The sequence below is a fragment of the Macrotis lagotis genome, chromosome 5 (assembly GCF_037893015.1).
Source record: "Macrotis lagotis isolate mMagLag1 chromosome 5, bilby.v1.9.chrom.fasta, whole genome shotgun sequence".
Taxonomy (NCBI): domain Eukaryota; kingdom Metazoa; phylum Chordata; class Mammalia; order Peramelemorphia; family Peramelidae; genus Macrotis; species Macrotis lagotis.
Genome location: NC_133662.1, coordinates 211,834,584 through 211,856,664, shown reverse-complemented (window position 1 = coordinate 211,856,664; position 22,081 = coordinate 211,834,584). Strand labels below are relative to the sequence as shown.

Here is a 22,081-nt window from a genome sequence, read left to right as displayed (position 1 = left end):
CAAGGCCTGCCGGTAAAAACTTTATAGTTGGAGAAGACTTATGAGAATTTGTGTTCTGCTGGCCTGATCTTCAGTAACACACAACCTACTGTGGATTTTCCCATGAGACATCAGAGTTGGATTTGAAAGGGGGTTCCTGACCTTGTTGAGATTTTTTTTCCAAGACAACTTTGTTCCACCTCTAAATAGAAGTGGTAGATTTGACAACAGAAAATAGATTTAGGGACAGCTAGATGGTGCAGTGGATAGCTCACTGGCCCTAGAAGCAGGAGGACCTGAGTTCAAATTTGACCTCAGATACTTAATAATTGCCTAGATGTGTGACTTTAGAAAAGTCATTTAACCCCATTGCCTTGTAAAAAAAATTTTTTTAAAACATAGTAAAGCCTACCTGCCATGCCTTTTCAGGCTGGATGATGTTGAATAAAGAAATTGTGTTGGAATTTCTAGGTGGTACCTAGAGTTAGGAACACCTGAGTTCAAACCACACCTAAGAACTTATTACCTGTGTGATTCTGGGCAAATCACAACTTTAGTTTGCCTCAGTTTCTTTAACTGTAAAATTAGCATAGTAAGAAGTACATAGCTGGCAGGATTTGTGTAGGGATCAAATGAAATAGCATTTGTAGATACTTAGCACAATGTCTAGCACACAGTAGGTACAATATAAATGCTTATTCTCTTTCTCTTCACTTCCATTTATCGATAATCATGGGCTACTTAATTAGCTATATTGGGTCTGAGCAAGTCAATTTGCATTTCTGGGTCTCAGTTTCCTCAACTGTAAAAGTAGGGGTTGTATTAGATAAACTCTAAGGTGCCACCCAGCTCTAAATTCAATGATTCTAAGAGTTCAGATGAGTCAGTGTTATTCTGAAGGGAAAAAAAAAAGATATGAAGCAATGGGAATGAATCAGTGTCCTTAAACCAATGTATTTTGCTTTGGGGCACAGAAGGCCTTCTCTTCTCTGGAGTCTGACAATGATCGTGAAAGCTTGGAGTCCATTAAGCAATCTGTATTGAGGCAAGATGGGCCCTCTGATCATGAACTCTCTGTAAGGTAAGGGCTTGGCCCATGAATCACCAAAGAGGAGGGAGTTGTCCAATAGCAAACAGAGTAAACCTAAAGGTGTCAAGGCTGTAGTTCTATTCTTAACTCAGCCGTTTGAACACAGTTTTGAACATCCTATTTCAAGTTATCTTTAGCCATTCCTGTGCAACATGGGTCAAGATACTTGTCAGTATTGAGATGATTCCAGAGAGAATATAGGTCCGAGGCTGTAATTTTAAAATAAAGGCTCTGTGTTTCTAAGTTAAGGTTATCCCTATTGTCATTCTAAAAATATGTATTAGGGCAATCAGATTATTATAATGTGTGGGTTCATTATTATTTGTGTGGGTCTTCCACCAAGGCAAGCACACCTCCTCAAACCTAATTAACGATGCATCATGCATTAATACCAAAGTTTAGTTTAATTGTCCAATGAAGACTCAGGGGTGAGGCAGCTGACCAGCTTTGAAAGACTGAAGATTCCTGTTAGAAAACATTCCAGTCCTGGAATGGATAGCTGATGTCACGAGGTTTCTATTGAACTACTTCCTCTAAAAAGTGGCAAGGTGATTATGGACTCAAAACAGCTGTGTGTCATCTGGGGTGGCCCTTTACTCAGAGTCAGCTCCACAAGAATCGGTTGAGCCCTACTTCTGAATATTAGCTTTAAGAATATCTGTTCACTGAGTCACCCTGACCTTTTAATTTAAAATAGAGTCCGTTTGATTCAAGTTTGTTTGAGGATATATTTTATCATCTATAAATATAGTTTGGATATAGATTCTTTGAGGCTTTAGTTAGATATTCAGTAAGCTGTATGACTGCTTCTTTTCTGAATTCCTAGTTCCAACCATACAGAGTATTTATTGCTGAAGAAGGATCAGAATAGGGATGGAGATCTCAGGTTAGTTTTAATCTTTAAACTGAACAGTGTGTCTGTGTGTGTGTGTGTGTGTGTGTGTGTGTCTAGTTGGGGGATGGGATGCTAAAAATCAGATTTGACAACCAGAATTACAATTATCCTGTTGGAAAGAAATCAGAATCTGTAGCTTTGGATTATTAAATCTAATTTTTTTCAGAAAAACAAGTTTTGAAGGAATATTTTGTCTCCTAGCATCTTGGAGCTGAAGGTGACCTTGAAGGTACCCTCCTGCATTCAGCCAGAGCCCAAGTCCAACCATCCTGGTGGGATGAGACTCTAACGGATGTAGCTATCAAGACCAGAAGTAATAATGATAGAAGTATTATCACTGTGGTGTTTTAGGCTTTCCCTATAATAATCCCATGAGATAGTAACTACAAGTGCTATCATCCTCTTTTGCAAACAAGGAAACCAATACTTTGGGAAATGAAGTCATTGGAAGATAGTCAGATCATAAATGTTGAGGCTTGAGGCCAGCATCTAAACCTGTCTCCCCAGGCTGTTCCCTCCTCCAAGATTTGCCTGAGGGACTCCTCCATTCTGTTCTGCCAGGCCGGCAATCTCAGCATCATCCTGGACTCCTCACCCTCCCTCACCCTCCATGTTCAATCTCTTTCCTGGTCTTCCCACTTCTGCTTTCACATTTTGTCTAGAATGTGACCCTCTTCTCTCCCCTCGAAGAGCTATATCCTTGGTCCATCACCTCACACCTGAATCATTGCAGCAGTTTCCTTCAGCCACAGGTCTCCCTGTCTTGGGCCTCTCACCACCTCAACCCATCCTCCTCACTACTGTCAATCAATAAACATTTATTGTTTAATTTATTAAGTCAGGTATTACTGACTTCATCATGTCCAGTGCTTTTTATTCTTTAGGGCCTACATACTCTGCCTCCAATCTGTCTTTCCAACCTCAATGGACTCTTCCCCTCATCCTGTTGATCCAACTACACTGGCCTTTTCTGTGTTCCCATATAAGATCATCTCCTCTTTCAGAGCACTTCCTTCTTACTTCTGCCTCAAGGAGCTCCTCTCTTTCTTCAGGACTCCCCCCGCCCCAGTTGCAGGTGCTCTCTCTGTCAAACTGTTTTATATTATACTACTTTATAAATATTAGTTATTTGTTCACTTTGAGTTTGTTCTGTGTGTATTTATTTGTGTACCCCTTCAAATATGGACCCCTTGCTTGTAAGAATCATTTAATTGTATTCATCTCCTACCAGTGCTAAGTTCAAGGATAAGAACATAGTAAATGCTTAGAAAATACTTGTTTGATTGAGTGATCAACTCCAAGTCAAGGATTTTTCTACAGTCTACCTTAGTAATCCATTCCAAAATATTTGGATGATAAGAACTACAAAATCTTAACCATTAAAAGCTTTCCACATCAGACCCCAAATTCTTTTTCTACAAGTTAAACCCTAATTTATCATTGCTGTGATACTGATATTATAATTTTCCATTAACTGGTGAATATATCCCTTAACAATTGTCAAAAATGGGTTATAACCTCAGATTTAAGGCACTCAATTTATAAGACCTTACTCAGTCAAAAAACATTAGATTTGTCTGATAGCATATATAGTCTTGGGGCAGCTAGGTGGTGCAATGGATAGAGCACTAGCCCTGGAGTCAGGAGTACCTCAGTTCAAATCTGGCCTCAGACACTTAAGAATTATGTAGTTGTGTGGCCTCAGGCAAGCCACTTAACCCCATTGCCTCGTTAAAAAAAATAAAAGATAGAATATGGTCTGATGTGCAACAAAGCTGATGGTGATGTTTTCAAGACATTTGCAAGTTAATTTCTGGCTAAACTTTGTTATCCTTCATTATTTTTTATATGAACTTGGGGAATTAGACTTCTTGAAGTTATAGTCGTTATTAAAGACTATCTGTGATATTGAACAAAATCTCATTTTCCCAAGTAGGAAAATTATGATTGGTGTTAAAATGAAAGAGTTGGATTGTTGGCCATGCCTTGTTTGGGAGGATAGAGAGTGAGGTCCTCTGTTAGACTGGGCTCAGTTTAGTGTTTCCCAGATTTTTCTCCATTAAGAAGAGTATGTTCAGATGCCCAAAAGGAAGGAGCTGGGGAGAGAGAATGAAGAGTGTGAAAACAAGTGACTCAGGAGGAAAGAATTTTTTGAGGGTAGGAAAAAGGTCTGGAATTGGAAGGTATTTCTTCGTACAAGGAGAGAATTACCAAAAGAGTACAGCAAATGATGATCTATCTCAGCTTCGTTTTACCTTATTACCCAGCCTAAAGAGGGAATTCTGTTCTCTGGCACTTTGCTATCTGAGGCTTTCTCATGACCTCATCCCTTTATTCATTTTCATCCCATCTGGCATACCAAGAGAGGGGAGGACCTACACATGTCAAATGTGGTCTGTGCTGTCAGGCATGGTCATTCTGTTTTGCTTAAATGTTTTTCTTTGTTATATAAGGAGGGTTCAGGGACTGGGGAGTAGGCTTTAGGGAGGAGGGAATGATTCTGGCATAAAATGAAAGAAAAACAGAGCAAATGAGAAGAAGGAAAACATTTATATGAAAGACATTAATAAAACTTGAAGTTTTTTAGGTTAGGACTAGGTCACAGGCAACATAATTTGTCAAATCAACTGGATGTCTTTAACGCCTCTAAAATCAGTTCCATAGTGCATCCCCAAGCTTCTTGCCTCCATTCTTTATGCTTTCATTGTCAGTGCTTCCCTTCATGGGGAATTCAAGCCAATCAATCAATTCATTAACAGACATTGATTAAGGGCCTTCTGTTTGGCAGTCCTTGGGGAATTCAAATGGCAAAGAATGAAACAATTCTTATTCTCAAGAATCTTAATGGGGAGACTGACAACAGCAATAAGGGAACATATATAAGTATGTAATCAGAAGAATAAATACAAATAAGAATTGAATTGTTAAGCACAAGATAGACTGGGAAGAAGGCCATTTGAAGTTGGGGATCTGGAAAGGCCTCACATAGAAGATCATGTTTGAGCTAGCAGCTGAAAAGGGGGATTCTTCTCAGTTAATTTAAGATAATAAGAATTCACAAAGGAGAATGGAAAAATCTGATACCTTGACTCCCCATCCTTAGTTGGCCGACCATCCAAGTCCCAAGGAACCCCAGAAGGTTCTGAAGAAAGGTGAAGGATGGTGAGGAAAGAGAGGACAGCTCCTTTAGATTGCAAACAGAAGGAGCCCTAATTTCTGAGTTTGGGTTAGATATTGGGCTAAGTAATTGCTATTCCCAGGAAGAGTTGGGGTGAGAACAAGACCTTAATTCTCCCAACTGGGAGACTGAAAGTATGAAGGCAGTTATTTTTATCACATGTGATTTCTTCTACTGACTAGTGCCCTCTGGTGGCTTTTTAAAATCATAAATAACTATAGTACAATTTATCCTAAATCCTTGGGAGTACATTTCCAGTCTAATTTTTAAAAAACCATACATAGGCTACCCTCTTAATCAATCTCTTTTTCTTTCTGCTAATGTCTTTGGCTTGTCAACAATTAATGATTTATGAGGGCCTGTATAATTCCGGTGTGTATATGTATGTATGTATGTATGTATGTATATATATGTATATATATATATATAAATTCTTCAATTTATACAAAGATTTTAATTCCTAAAAGTACATAAAATGAAAATCCTAATTCTAAAATTCTAGGTTTGTCTATAGAGTCTTTTTCTCCTTCCTCCTTTCCTCCCTCTCTCCTTTCCTTACCTCCCTCCCTCCTTCCTTCCTTCTTTCCTTCCTGCTGTAATGTTATTACCTCTGTGGTTTTAAATAAATGACAAATGTTTTTTTAGAAATTCAAATAGCATAAGGCACAATATCTGGTTGAATAGTAATTCAAATTGCAAGTAGAATGGGCAGGACAAAGATATTCCTACAGTTATTCACAATAAAATAAAAAATAAAACAGTCAATGTTTACAGTTTGAATGATATTTTCCCTATGATGATTACAGTTTACTAAAAAACTGTGGGCTTTTATCTACCTTTTTAGAAAACAAAAAAAGGAGAAAAAAAATGATTCTAGAAAGTCCAAACGTGGAAGGTGTTCAGTCATCTTTCAAGAAAAAGCATTGAATCTTAATCATTCCGATTCCACTAATTGTAAGTAGAAATGCCCCCAAGAATAGTGATTTTTGCTTTTATCAAAATTTCAAGACCCCTTATGTCCCTTGTGTATTTCAGCTGGCTACTTTTACCTAAAAATAACACTTATAAGGTTAGGTGAGCTTAGAGTCAAATATAGATGTGTATTTAAAACTTATAAGTCATCCAACAGATTTACAAAAAAGGAAGTAGAATCTTAATCCAAATCCTTAGCCTTTGACAAAGCAGATCCAAACAAACTGACACATGGAAAATTAGTCATGAAAATATTTCTAGTTCCTCCATTTACTTCCATGTTCCTCCATTTTAATAATATAGTGCACAGATGTAATGCTTTAAAATTTACAAAATATTTTACAAATATCATTTCGTTTTATCCTCACAACAGCCCTATGGGATACCTACCTGCTTTTGCCTTCCTCTGCTTCTCTCCTTTTCTTTCTTATCTTTCATATTTTTCCATTCTCCAGACTGAAGTTGATACATGCTTAAGGGGGAAAATTTTATGATTATTTAGAATCATTAAATGACACATCTATCCAACAACTTAAAAAACTCTTTCCATATTCGGTTTTTGTTGCTCAGTCATTTCAGTCTTGTTTGATTCTTCAGGACCCCATTTGGGATCCCATTTTCTTGGTCAGGATATTAGGGCAGTTTGTCATTTCCTTCTCCAGCTCATTTTATAGATGATGAAACTGAGGCAAACAGGGTTAGGTTCCTTACCCAGGATCACACAGCTAGTAAGTGTCTGAGATCATATTTGAACTCATGTCTTCCTGACTCCAGCCGTGTGTTCTATTCACTGCCACCTAGCATAGAGTAGTCTACACTACATTCAGAAGATGATTCAAATGAGGACTCTGGTTTTCTCCATTCTGTATGATATGTCTGAGCAGTCTGCCTTAGTAACATACAGTTGTAAAGTTTTTATCTCTGATATTTAATTCTTAATTCTCACTATTAGGAAATCTCTTCTCAGAATTTTTTGCCTAAATATAATTCAGAAAAATAAATCTTAAGGAAATACAGCAGAAAAAACATTGGTTCTAGAGTCAAAGAGAACCTGAGTTCAAATTCAACCTCTGTCTCATTCATAAAATAAAGGAGCTGGACTAGATGCCTCTGAGGCTCCTTCCAGATCACTACCCCTGTGGAACACAGCTTTCAGTTTTTTATTTTTTATTTATTTTTTATTCTTAAAGGTATAGATGCAGGAGACTCCCTCAATACCCCAAGAGCTGATGAATGTATCAATTGTAGAAATAAACGCCACAAATCACGGAAAAAGGGTAAGGTAGATTCAGTACTTATTAAAAAAAAGCTTTTCGGGGGGGGGCACCAATGTGAACAGATCTAAAGAATGTTTTCTCATCTCCTATTTTCAGAATTCCATTATAAATACAACTATCCAGGTCAAAATCTTTTACATTTCAATGAATGTGATGGTTTCATCCGGTTCTGTACTTTAAGCAAAAATGCAAGTTTTACTTCAGATTGTAAGTACTTTGATGGCCTGAAAAGTTACATTTTATTTTATATCTACAAACCCGACAAGATAGACGAGGTCCTGTGGGATAAATTTTACATCATGGATTCCCCTTGGAAAGCCTCCCTTTTGCCTTTTAGCCCCCTCTAAAATTTTCACTCTCTGAGGAAGCTGCTTTTTGAAAATAGCTGCCTGATAGGGACCCTAAACCCCAGACTGACAGGAATTACTTTCTGGGGTTGTCTCAGACATAGTGAAGGGAATGGCCAATGTGAAAATACTTTCAAAAATTAAAAGCGCAATCCAGACATAAAGCGAAATTTTATCATACTGGGACTCCTGCTCCCTTATTATCATTCCTTCACTAAAGCCCTGCTCTATTGCTTCATCATGGGGTGGAGGTAACCTGAATTCTTTAAGGTCTTGTCAATGGGGTCACTACTTTGGGAGGTCTTACCAAGCTGGAGAGCGGCTGAGTTCAGAACTGTATGGAAGACCAGGCAATGCCCAAGATGGGGAAATCACGCCACCAAATTGGAGACAGGATAATGTTTTGGTCATAGCAACTCTTAAAGACCATCTACTAAGTCATTAAGGAGTCTCAGTCTGTGTCAGTGAAGGGAGCATCTGTACTGTTGGAAATCATAGGTCCTAAAGATATGGAAGTATCATACCTATCATTCCTTAGAGCATCACAGACTTTAAGAATGTCTTGAATTGATGGTACAGCTAAAGATGGAATTCATGATGAATCAAGAGTCAGAATGGATTTACTGCTTATTGTGACAGAGCTTTTAAGAAAAATACAAGGAGGAAAGTATGTGATAATGCCTTATTTTCAGTCTTAAATCTATACTTTTGGCTTAGGACATTTGTAAATACTAGATTTTAACTCACCAAATCTCATTATCTGAAACCACCAAAGCAGGGGGCTTCCCTGCACAATCAATTTTCTAGCTTACTTCAATCCCAAATTTCATGTTTGTAGTGTTGGCACTGATTTCTAATTTTATATGATGCTTTTGATAGAATCCCATGGTCAGAAACAAAACCAAGTGAGTAACTTATTTGGTAGGAGTTTTCCAACTGGGGTCCATGATATTTAGATAACTGAATTTCTTTTTTGTTTGTTTGTTTTATTTTTGCAAGGTAATGGGGTTAAATGACTTGACCAAGGTCACACATCTAGGTAATTATTAAGTGTCTGAGACTGGATTTGAACTCAGATCCTCCTGACTCCAGAGCCAGTGTTCTCGCACCACTCTTTGCCACCTAGCCACCCCTGATAACTGAATTTCAATATAAATTATTTTCTTGTCATTCTTATGAATTTTATATTTTGCATTTTACAATTTTATTGTGACAAGGTGTTCATAGGCTTCCATGATATAAAAAAATATTTTAAAACATCCCAAAAAATCTTGCTCTAGATTATGTCTATTAGAGCATTCCAAAAAAAATAAAAAATAAAAACATTTTTAAAAAAGAACATTCCAGGGAGATAAAAAACTTCAATTGAATTTTAATCTCTCACCAATTATCATAACTGAAATGGGTGTATGGCTTTTTGCTCAGTAGCTACTCATCAAAAATGGAATGAAAATCTTGTTGAGCAACCAAAAAATGAAGACTCCAAAGTGTCTAAGAAAAGCAAGCCTGGTGAGTCACCCCTGGGTCAGTTAAGTGAGTCATCCCACTCATAGCTGCAACTAAGTATTTTAATATTTGCCTTTTCTGTTTTAGTGAAAATGTTTAATTTGAATGACCTGCTTCAGTTCAATCACATAGGACCTATTTTAATAGAACCTATTAGGTTTAGCAACTTCTGGAAACAGATAAAATACTCAGTTATTGGGGAAAACTAGATCCTGCTTTAATTAAGTGCTTTAGAAATGGAGAGAGTCCTTTTATGAAAAAATTCCCTTTTACCCAATGGATATTTGCAGGTAAAGCTGGGTAATGGAATGTACCACATGTGGGATTTGGTACAGAGCACAAACATGATCATGGTTGCCTAATGATAATTTATAAGGGACTTTTTGTAATAACAGGTCAAATTTTTTATTGGAAGGCTATTATGAAGTTTGAATTGAGTTGAACTATGAAAGAGAAGGGGATAATACCAACATGGGGTAACAATCAACCTTGATAGACTTGCTCATTCCATCAGTGCAATAATCAGGGACAATCTGTGTTGGAGAATACCGACTGAATTCTGGAGTTGGATCTATTATCTTCAATTTTAACAAAAAGTTGTCTTATGTATTACATTATTTTGCTGTCTCTAATATTTCTTTCTTCCTTACGGACATGTTTGTTTTGTTTGTTTTGTTTTTGTTTTTGCAAGGCAAATGGGGTCAAGTGGCTTGCCCAAGGCCACACAGCTAGGTAATTATTAAGTGTCTGAGACTGGATTTGAGCCCAGGTCCTCCTGACTCCAAGGCTGGTGCTTTATCCACTAGGCCACCTAGCTGCTCAGGACATGTTTTTTTCTCTCAAGACATTCAATTTTGGTATATGCATATGAAAACAAATATAAAGATTATCAGACTGCCTTCTGTTGGGAGATAGAGGAGAGTAGGGAGGGAGGGGGGAAAATTGTGAAATTCAAAACTTTGCAAAAATGATTGGTAGAAACTACCACTGTATATAATTAGAAAACAAAATATTTATATTTAAAAAAAGAAAGAGGAGGGGAAAAGAAGGGGAAAGAGGAGCTAAAGAGATGGATCAAGTAATGGAAGAGATGAAGAAAATAAGAAAAAACCTCTTGCAGTGATGCTTGAATACTTACTGCCATTGATCAAGTACGCACTTGATCTACATAAGTGTAGATCTCTACCCATCTTGCTTTCTAATAGTATGTGATTCCTAGCCAGGTTCTCCCATATGTTCTTTTTGTTTGTTTGTTTTTTTGCAAGGCAATGGGATTAAGTGACTTGCCCAAGGTCACAGAGCTAGGTAATTATTAAGTGAATGAGGTCAGATTTGAACTCTTGTCCTCCTGACTCCAGGGTCAGTGCTCCATCCACCATGCCACCCCTCCTATTGTCAGAGGATTTACTCAGTGGTGGTCCACTCCATCTTTTTACACTTCAAGGTCACCAAAGGAATACCTGGGTTTTCCTTCCGTTATCTCTAGCTCTGGACAGTCTTTTATCCAAGCACTCATCTTTTTGATGACATCTCTTATGCTTCTTCAGGTATGGAGAAAACCCTGCTTGGTTAGGATGGAAATACCCATAATTATTTTTCTCCAGGCTCTGCTCAGGTCTTCTACCCTTTCCTGGACCATCACCCCAGAAGTTCATGCCAGACCCAGAATGCACACACTGAAAGTATCTTCAATCCAGAACCTCCATTTCAGAAGGACATCCAATTGAGCCATGTCTCCTTCCTCTCCAGGCTTCTTCTGTCCTGCCTTGGAGAGCCTTGTTCCTTTGTTTCCAAACACCAAACCCAACATTTTCAATTTCCTTTCATATATTGTTTTCTTCCCATTAGAATGTCAATGCATTGAGGGCAAGCTCTGTCTTTCTTTTTGATTTCGCATCACTTGGTTACATATTATACATTCAATAAATATGAATTGACTGACAGGTAGTTAAATAAATACCAAGACTGGAATATAAATTATATGGAGAGCAAGGACAATTTTGCAACAACTTTGAGTGTTCCAGTTTAAACTTCTGCAATAGTAGTCTGGGACGCATGCTAGATTTTTAAGGAAACAGATTTCAAGAGGTTGAGAGGAAAGAGAGGTAGGGTCTCAAGACTAAAAATTCCAGAAGGCAAGTCAGTGCAGGGGAGATGAGGGATGCTCAAGACACCGAGGGAAACAATTCTAGTAAAGAGGAAAAATTTTAGGCTGATAAGGATTCACAGAGAATGCATTAACCAACTTAGATGCTAAAAAGAAATGTGCACAAATGGGAGCAAAGTCAGGTAACAGAGGATGAATATGAATGCAGCCCGTAAAAATAAGCTCAGAATGAACAGTGCTTGTGAGGGAAGCTAAGAACAACAAAAAGTGATGTTTTAAAAAGAGGACATGGGACAGCTAGGTGGTGGAAGTGGATAAAGCACAGCCCTGGAGTGAGGAGGAACCTAGTTCAAATTCAGCCTCAGACACTTAATAATTGCCTAGCTGTGTGACCTTGGGCAAGTCACTTAACCCCATCACTGAAAATAAAATTTAAAAAAGAGGACAAAGGAGATACAAATAAAGTATAGTGCTTCCTAGGTGGAATGGGAAGATAATCAGTGGCAAAAAGAAGGCAAAGCCGCTCAATCTTCATTTTTGTTTGTTTTCTCTGTCAATGAGAATGGCCTTCACGTTAGAAATGACCAAGACCTGCAATTTTATTGGTGCAAGGAGTTCCTGCTGCTCGATATCTTCTCCATAATTTATAGTCTTAGATAACAGAGCTGAGTCATAGAAAAGTTACATAACTTGGCTAGGTTACAGGGGGCAGCATGTCAACAAAAGTGGCTAATAGGTTAATTCTCAGGAGATAAAAGAGATAGTTGAAGAGACAGAGGACCTTTGGAGTTTGAGGGGATCTTGGAACTACAATTCTTTGTTCCTGAGTGGTTTAAAGAGAAATGAGAATTATGAGATCAGAGAGTATGAACTGCACAGCAAAAATCAATAAAGAGAAATAGATGAGGCTAAAGAAGAATGGGAAAAACTTGAATCTGTAGGCGCCAAGTCTGTCTCCAAAGAAACAAAAGAACAATTAAATGAGAATGCAGCTGCTCAGCTGTGAAGATCATCCGGAACAGAAGAAAAATCAATAAAATTCAATGAAAAATATGTTCTTTATCCAAATAAAATATCTTCCTCTTGAAAATAGAATGTATAGGGGTGGCTAGGTGGTACAGTGGATAGAGCACTGGCTCTGGAGTCAGGAGTACCTGGGTTCAAATCCGGTCTCAGACACTTAATAATTACCTAGCTGTGTGGCCTTGGGCAAGCCACTTAACCCCATTTGCCTTGCAAAAACCTTATAAAAAAAAAAGAAAGAAAATAGAATGCATAGAGAGAGCCTAAAGTTCATGTCTTCCAGAAGAAAATACAAGTCAAAACTTGAACAGCATAATGTAAGAAATTATACAAGAAAACTGTATAAAACACTGGAAATGAAATATTAATTGAAAGAATTCATAAATCACCTCTGGGGGTGGGGGGAAGACTAGAAACTTCAAGAAGAATAGTGTTTAAATTTTAAAATTCAATTCAGAAACAAGTTCTACAAGTGACCAGGAGAAATACTTTCAACTATAAAGGGAAGAAAATTCAAACAACACAAAACTATTTGGAACTCACTTGGGAGGAAATGAAACCACCTTATTCCAAAGAGTCTAGATATTGGTCTATCAAAGTACACAAAAAAACTCATATAAATTCAATCACAAAGTGTTTCCTAAAGAAGTAAAAACATAGGAACATTAAGTGCACATGGATAAATTTTGCCAATATAATAAAAATAATAATATTAAATTAATTTATACTTTTAATGCTATTTCAAGTAAATCTTCATAGAACTTGCTTAAAAAAATAACAAAATACTTTGAATATCTACTAAAACAATGAAAAGAAGTATGACTGATGGGGAAATAGCACTTCCAGAATGCAAATTTATAAAATTTTTCTTATAGTTCATCCATTTAAGTCATATCCAACTCTTCATGACCCCTTTGAGGTTTTCTTGGCAAGGATCCTAGAGAAGTTTGCCATTTCTTTCTCCAGCTAATTGTACAGAAAAGGAACTGAGGCAAAGGGGGTTAAGTAACAACTGATTAATTATCTGAGGACAGAATTTAACTCAGAAAGATGAGGCCTAGTGAGCCCACTGAGCCACCTATTTGCCCTGTATTATAAATAAATAATTTCAGAACCATCTAGAATTGGTTAAAAAAAATAAGAGAAATAGATGAATGGAATAGATAAGACAAAGAATAATCAGAAAATGTGGAACTCAATGTCCCAGTGTTTAACAAAATTGGAAAACAAAAATTACCAAGGAAAAGATTATTTGATAAAAAATGATGGGAAAATTGGAAAGCAGTTTGACAGAAATTAGGCTTAGACCAATGCCTTACATCATTTTCTACAATACATTCTAAATGGATACTTGATTATAATATTAGATTCTGCTTTAAAAAAATTAGAAGAGAAACAGATTATATCTCTCTCACAGTTATGGATAGGAGATGTATTCTTAACCAAACAAGAGATAGAAGTAATTACAAAAGATAAAATAGATAATTTTGATTTTTTGTTATTCAGTCATGTCTGACTCTTTGTGATTCTATTTGGACCTTTCTTGGCAAAGATACTGGAGTGCTTTTGTCATTTCCTTCTTCAGCTCATTTTACAGATGAGGAAACTGAGACAAACAGGTTAAGTGACTAGTAAGTATCTGAAGTAGAATTTGAACTAGGGTCTTCCTGAGTACAGACCCAGCTCTCTATTCACTGCACCACCTAACTGCCCTTAACTTTGATTATATAAAATTGAAATGCTCCTGCAAAGACAAAATTAATTCCCCTACAATATTTAAAAAGGGGGACAGTCAAATGGGGGGAAAATATATTTGTTTCAATTTTGTCTGATAATGGTCATCTTTGAACAGCAGATAGATGATCACTTGTTAGGGATTTCATATTTGAGATTCATTTTCAGTATGAGTTGGGTTAGATAACCCCAAAGATCCCTTCCAATTCTCAAATTAACTTATTCTGTGATTAAATCACTTCCTGACTGTTAAGATATAATGAATTTTATTTTTATGTTGCTCACCAAGTCTTAAAAGTTTCTAACATTTTGAATTATTCATAACATAAAAGTGTGAAGTCTAAAAGCCTATAGGTTTTTTCATTCTTTATCATATTTCCCTACATAATTTTCACCATTCTTCCTTATTTTCATCTTTACACTGAAGTTACCAAGTATTAAGTATATAATAGGAAAAAATATATATGTTGACTTGATTTGGAAGATTTTTCCCTGTATGTTTTCATTCTATGCACCAGATAATGAATGGTTATTAATTTCATGATAATATTTTTGCTTATGCACATCATCAATATTGCAAAATGTACTGATCAAGTCTTCCATTAAATTACATTTCTCATTATTTTTGAGTGTATAATAAAACCAATACTGACAACTCTTTTATTTCTCTCTCCTAAAAGGATTGATGAATCCTCCTTCCCCTTAATTACAGCTTCCAAAAATTTCCTAGTTTCATTTATCATAGAATTGTCAATATTGATGTCATCTGCTTTCTGTATTTGACATTTCATTGCTTCTTTGTTTCCTTCCTTCTTCCTTTTTTGGAGACAGATGTGGTTAAATGACTTGCCTAGGGTCCCACAGCTAGTCTCTGAAGTTGAATTTGAATTTAGACTTTCCTGACATTTGGACCAGAGTTCTGTCCACTATGCCACCTAGCTGCTCCCCCTTTTCATATCTTGTCTCCATACTCTTGAAGAGACTATCTCCTCTCTTGTCCCCCTGACTACTTCCTTACTTCCACCTATCAGAATTCTTTACCTTCAAGTGCTAAATGCCACCAGTTCTGCCTCTTAGAAGAAGCTGTTTCTTACTCCTTAATGTTCTCTCCCAACTTAAATTATCCTGTATTTATTTATCTGTGTATATATTGTTTTCCAATTGATATTTTATTTTTGATATTTATTTTATTTTTCCAATTCTATGTTATGAAAGTTTGTCAACATTCATTCACATACACATACATATTTTTAAGTTACATAATTTCCTTTCACCCTCCCTTCCCACCCCCCAACCCCCAGTAGTGAACAGTCTGGTGAGTATTGTATATATATTGCCTTAGTAATCATTTTCTGTATGAGGAATTAGGATTAAGGGATAAAAAAGAAAACCATGAGATAGGAAAGAAAATCATAAGAGAAATTGTTAAAAAGTGAACGTAGAATTCATTCAGATTCTGTGGGGTTTTTTGTTTTGTTTTGTTTTGTTTTTCTTCCTCTGGATATGGATAGCATTGTCCATAGTAGGCCTCCTAGGGTTATACTAGTTCTTGTAAATAGGTCCATGCTTTATTAGAGTCTGACCATTCGTGGCTTCTTATAGAACAATAGCGCTCCGTAACATTGTTCAGTCATTCCCCAATTGATGAGCATCCCCTCAATTTCCAGTTCTTTGCCACTTCAAAAAGAACTGCTATGAATATCCTGGAACATGTGAGACTTTTCCCATTTTCTATGATTTCTTCTGAATATAGGCTTAGCATTGGCATTGCTAGGTTAAAGGGTATGATCAGTTTTATTCTTCTTTGGGCATAGTTCCATATTGCTCTTCAGAATAGTTGGATCAAATGTCAAGACTAACAGAATGCCTTCTGGGGGAAGAGGGGGAAGGAAGCGGGGAGGGAAGCAAGAACAGGGGAAAAATTATAAAACCCAAAATAAAAATCTTTCTTAAAAAAATTTTTAAAAAAAGAAAAGTTGGATCAATTCACAACTTCACCATCAGTGTATATATTATAGTACCACTCCCAATTAGAAAGTAAGCCCCTTGAAGGCAAGGACTATTTTATTTTATCCTTACATCCCTAACACCTAATACAGTGTTTTACACAGAGACAGACCTTCTTTCCATTTCTTTCTATGTTTTCTTTTTGTTTGATCAATCTCATTTTATATACTTGTCTTGGTAACATGTAACTAGACATTGTTACTGGTGGAGAAACTTTTTGAAAGTATTTCTATCCAGAATTTAAACCTCAGGAGCTTATTGGGGATATTACTGATGTTTTGACCCTAATCTCCATCATTATTTCAGTCTGTTCACAACAGAAAAAACACCAGTACCTGAGAATTACTGATAAATCCTCCCAAAGTCAAGCTGAAACGATCCTTGCTGAGAAGTAAGTAATATATTAGACCCATAACATCTTTAGGGATTATGGTTTTATAGGGGACAAATGCCTAGGGTTTGGTTTTAAAAATCATCATGAACATCTATGGCAAAAAAAGAAATTAAGACACAGAAAGAAAACAGTTTATTAGTATGGAAACTAGAAGTTTCTCTACTTCCCAGATGTTTCTGGTGAAAGAGGACATGGATTTCCTTTTAAGTTTAGAAATTTTTACTTTCTTAACAAGTGTAAAGCATTAGAAAATAGCATTAGGGACTTTTTTTGCATAATCATAAAGAGAGAGATTGTAGCTTTGGCACAAGATGATGCTTCCGCATTATTAGTTATGATTTCAAGGGAGTGAGCTTCTTGAAAGCAAAGATTGTCTTTTACCTTACTTTGCATCCTGAGAATTTGGCACAGTGGCTGGCAAAAGTAGCTACATAAAAAACATTTGTTGCCTAACTGGGGGACACCTTGTTGCCTGGAACCTGGCCTCCTTTAGTCTGAATTTTGCTACTGTTGTTCAATTAGATCCTACTTTTTGTGATCCTATGGACCATATAGTTGATGGGGTTTTCTTGGGCATAGATATGGAATGGTTTGCCATTTTCTCCTCTAGTCTTTGCTTTGCTACCCAAGTCTTAATATCACCATGTTCCTGTGGACATTAAAACTCATATAGGTTAATGAACCAAGGGGAGAAGTAGCTCCCATTTGACAGCTAGGAGGTGAAGCGAATAGAATCCAAATTGGCGAACACCTGACGTAGAAATGTGGGAGCTGCATGATTCTGAGAAAGTTCCTTAATGAGTTAACATAGGAAAAAGCTTTGCAAACCTTACAACGCTCTATAGATGTTAGCTATTGAATAGGGACCTCTTAGTAACACTTTTTCTTCCTTTTGTTGTTTAAAATAAAGAAACCTCAAAAGATGATTATTTCCAGTCAGACTGGCATTAAGGATGGCATCATAGTAGGGAGAGATGGGGGGCAGGGAGGGAAATTCAGGGACAAGGTAGATATTTGCAGCCTCAATTCATATTTTGTGGGCAGCTGCTCCATATGGAGCTCATCCTATGGCAGGGATAGGTCCACTGGAATAGTGTCAGAATTTACTAATGGACTGGGGAGTCCATTAGCTAAGACAGAAACAGGTGAAGAGATTTCTATTTAATTGCTTGTGTCCCATAAAAGAGGCAAGAAAAAGGCTTTTGCAATGGAGTGAAAGAGGAGGAAGGTGGTGGTAGGGGTGAGTGAGGGAGCTTTACTCTCATTGGAATTGGCTCAGAGAGGGAATAGCATATACACTCAATTGGGTATAGAAATCTAACTCACCCTGGTGGAAAATAGGAGAGGAAAGGGTTGGGTGAAAGGTGTGGGGGGGGAGTAGTAGGTGATAGAAGGGAGAGGGTTGTCAGATGCTACACTCTTTTGAGGATGGATGGGGTGAAAGGAGAGAGAATTGGATAAATGGGGGTGTGGGGAATAGGAGAGAGGGAAATACAGCTAGCAATGTCAGCTGTGGGGAAAAATATTGAAACATGTTTCTTTAATAAAGACTTCATTTCTCAAGCATAGAGAACTGAGTCAAATTTATAAAAAATAAGATACATTCTCCCCCCACAAAATTTTAAAAACCTAAAAAGATCTATTCATAAAGGAGAGGGAGAGAATTTGGAACTAACAGGTTTAAAAAATTATTGTTCAAAATTTTATATGTAACCGAAAAATATTTAATGAAATAAAAACAATTATAAAAACAAACAAAAATTTGCTGGTTTCAGTCACTTCCTCTCTACAAACTCCCCTGTCTCTCAGTTACTAGACTACATCAACCTGGGGTAACTGTAGTTGACAGGTTTTTTTTTTCCTCTTGGTTTTGTGACTATACAGTGGATAGAAGGGTAGGTTGGACCAAGATGAATATGAAATAAAGAGCTTTTTAGAATTCCTCCCCTTCTGTCTGTTCCAAAGGGAAAAGGACAAGCAGGCAGGCCTAGAGGAAATACTCTTTATGGTCATTACAAGTGGGTCTTTTTAGAAGCTCTTGGTTATGATTAGCCACAGTGAATTCTAAGGGCAAGAGAAAGTGAGTGAATAATTCAATCTGGAGAACCCCTGGAGCCCCCCTGAATTACACAGCACTGACAAAGAGGAGGAAGAAGCAATCACCAAGCTGGAAGACACTAAGGGAAGCTTGATTCTGGAGACAAATTGATATGCAATGGTATCTGTTTTTTGCATTCTTTTCCAGACTGAATCTTAAATCTTCCAAATCCTTCGCAGGCTTCTATGATCAAATTGCAAACTCTCCCAATTACCATTCCTGTAGGATTTCTGGAAGCAAAGCCCTTTACAGCATCCAAAACATCAACAGAAAGGATTCTGAGGTGAGGAATTTGATGAGGATAACTGGGCAAGCATTCTCCCAGCTTGCTAGTTTTGTCCATTAGATTCAGGGATGATCAGACTTGATTCGTAGCCCAGTGTGGGAAGGAATAGAAAATGCTCCACTGCCTAGTTTGTGGCAGAGAGTGAATTTAAAGGTAAGTTCAGTTGTTTGAGCCAATTATTCATAGAGTTGGAGGTTGGCCCTAATCCACCATTCCTTCAGGGATCTGGTCATATCCTAATCTGCCTTTCTCCCTCTGTAAGCATCACTTGCACACTGGTCCTTCACTTCTATTGCAACCACCATTCTTCACACCATCAGCTCTAGTCAACTAAACTCATCTAGTTTCCTCCTTCCTTCTATGGGCTATCTAATCAAAATATCACATCACGCCTGTGTTGCTCAGATCATTTCATTCCTCTACTCAGAAGTCTTCCATAGTTCCCCATGGTCCACCAAAATTCATAAAAGCTTGGCAAATAAGTGGCACAGTGGATAGAGTGCTAGACTTGGAGTGAGAAAGTCTTCAGATCAAACCTTGCCCTAAACAATGGCTTTCTCTGCCTCAGTTTCTTCACCTATAAAATTAGGATAAAGACCCTACCTCTCAGGGTCAATGGGATGGTAAAATAAGATAATATTTTGAAGTTTCTTCAAAGCTTAAAGCACCCTCTAAGGGCTGGCTACTATCCAGACTACCTATCCAATCTATTTTATGCTCTTCTTCTTTCATGCATTTTTTTTTCTTCCAGGTAAGCTGGACTACTGCTCCTCTGTCCCTTGTTCTCTCTAGTCTCTTGTCTCTGTTTCTGTATGCTCATATTCTCTTTCACTCCTTGATTGGCTTCTATCTAATCTGTTGAAAACCTTCCCTTTCTTCAAACCAACTCAGGTGCCATCTCTGCCAGGAAGACTTCAGTCAATCAATAATCATTTATTAGGTGCCTATTTATGGGCCAATAATTGTGCTAAAGCACCCAAGATACAAAAAGAGGCAAAAAGCTCAAAAATCAGAAAAAACAACCCCAGAGGTCCTTGAGAACCTCCACTCCTACAATCTTATTCATCTCTAGTCCTTCTTTCACTTCTAGGTGAAAAATCTTTTTCACTATTAAGAGCGTAGTGACTGGCACATTGTAATCACATAATAAAGGTTTTCCTTCTTCCTCCCTCCCTCTTCCTTCCTTTCTCCCTTCCACCTTTCCTTCTTTTTTTCCTTTCTGCTTTCCTCTACTCCCTCTTCGTTTCTTTCTTCTTTAGCACTTTCTTTAGATCTTTCCTTTACCTTCTGTGTCATAGTTATTTTTGTAATTGTCTCTTCCTCCCATTGGATTCAAGCTCTGGGACCAGGGCCTGTGTTGTGTGGAATGTGTTACTGGAAAGAATCCTAGATTGGAGTTGAAAGAGCAGGGCTCCACTTACTTCTGGTCTGACTTTGGGTATGTTATTTAATTTCTCAGAATCTCAGCTCCCTTTTCTACCCAGTGAGTCTGATAGGATAGTCTCTGAGGTTCCTTCCAGCATTAAATTCATTTAATGATCCGTTAATGATCCTCAGGGCCTAGCAAAAGACTTTTCCCATAGTCACTACTTGATAACTGTTTTTTGAATCGGATTTTTCCAGAAGGAGGTACCTTTGTTGGCATTCTCCTTGGTCACATACTATGTATGGGTTTTCAAATGCTCCAAGAAAAACCTCTAAGTAGTCACACTAGCTAACTCTTTAGCCACTTCTAATTATTCCAATAGAACTTGGAATTTTCTCAGGAACTAAAAATGATCCCCAGACCCACTTTCAGATTTGTACTGTTCTCTACTAGGTTCTTTAAGTTATGCTTATCATTTGAATATTCCCTTTGACTTGTTTTCTCTTCCCATATACCTCTCATCTTTTTTTCCCCTCAGTAGAGACCAACTCAGCTTGATCCTGCCGTCCAGACCTCCCAGGTGCCTCCTGACCATTAATGTCTCTGCTCAAACCTCTACATGTTAATTTAAAAGTATATTCCATTCTTGACTGGTTTCCTTGAAAACCAAACTGCAGACATAGAAATTGTCTATGAAGAAATGAACCAACTCCACCAAAAAACAAACAACCACTCATTTCAACTACATTTAAAACAAAGCATTTAAACAATGGTGTTGATGATACATAACAGAAAGAATTTGTTATATATTTACATACTTACCTAACTAAAACATATGGCTTTTCCTTCCAATAGATTAATTCTGCTTTGGATTATGCCCTAAGAACTGCCATCACTTTAAAAGAAACAACAGAACAAATGATCCAAGTGATTGCCAAGGACCTGACCAAAGCTCAGGGTCGCAGAAGTCACCGGAAATTCTAACTATAACAGCCAATATATTAAAGGGGAAAAAAAAAGATGTAAAAGTAAACCTTGTCTCTTTAAAAGGATGTGTTTCTTGCTGTTAGGAAGTAAACAGTTTTGTAAGGAAACTGGGCTTCTAACAAAGAGCTGCCTCTCAGCCAAGGAATGGATAATGAACTTGGTAAGAAAACATCAAAATTTGTCTTTACAAACCTAAATTGTTGAAAATCAATACTAGTGTTAACCTTGATTTTCTTAGGCTACAAAGGAAATAACAAAAAATAAGATTACATATGAAGTTTTATTCTTTAGCATCTTACTGAAAAACCAAGAGGTGCATCATTAAAGATACCAACCAAGAGCTTAATGAAGGAACATTATAGAAATCATTCAGTTATAGAATTTTGGTGGCCAATCAATCAGGTTACACATTAGTATATAAAGGTTTCATGGATTACGTTATGATCCTCTAATCCATAAGGTCTGTCCTGTGTCACAACTGACAAAACTCCAATTAGCAGCAGGACTATTGTCTTTTATTCCGACTTATTATTTTATATGTTATAATCACATAAAACATTGAGTATTCTTCCTAAGATGTCATAAGCATAAGAATTTATTTAGCTCTCTTCTAGAGATAATCAGATCAGTTTCCTGCCTTCCCAGAATGGTCTTTGTCTTTAATTTTTTTTTTTGGCAAGGCAATGGGTTAAGTGGCTTGCCCAAGGCCACACAGCTAGGTCATTATTAAGTGTCTGAGGTCAGATTTGAACTCAGGTACTCCAGACTCCAGGGCCAGTGCTCTAGCCACTGTGCCACCTAGCCACTCCCCCTTTGTATAATTGTTGACACAACT

General features: G+C 37.1%; 1 protein-coding gene across 4 annotated transcripts in view; it reads left to right on the top strand.

The window, feature by feature from the left end:
* AKNAD1 (AKNA domain containing 1) overlaps window positions 1-21,394 on the top strand; it is a 54,495-nt gene extending 33,101 nt beyond the window's left edge. Inside the window, exons 11-19 of one of the 4 annotated variants that reach the window (XM_074188318.1) lie at window positions 954-1,060; window positions 1,896-1,955; window positions 5,987-6,096; window positions 7,305-7,391; window positions 7,488-7,598; window positions 9,167-9,247; window positions 16,422-16,506; window positions 18,755-18,890; window positions 21,115-21,394. In XM_074188318.1, coding sequence (XP_074044419.1) covers window positions 954-1,060; window positions 1,896-1,955; window positions 5,987-6,096; window positions 7,305-7,391; window positions 7,488-7,598; window positions 9,167-9,247; window positions 16,422-16,506; window positions 18,755-18,890; window positions 21,115-21,243 — 906 coding nt within the window. In that variant the 3' untranslated portion in view covers window positions 21,244-21,394. Of the gene's footprint in view, window positions 1-953; window positions 1,061-1,895; window positions 1,956-2,848; window positions 3,040-5,986; window positions 6,097-7,304; window positions 7,392-7,487; window positions 7,599-9,163; window positions 9,248-16,421; window positions 16,507-18,754; window positions 18,891-21,114 lie in introns of those variants that run through there. The other 3 variants (XM_074188317.1, XM_074188319.1, XM_074188320.1) reach the window with 3 other exon arrangements.
* Window positions 21,395-22,081: the final 687 nt, after the last annotated feature.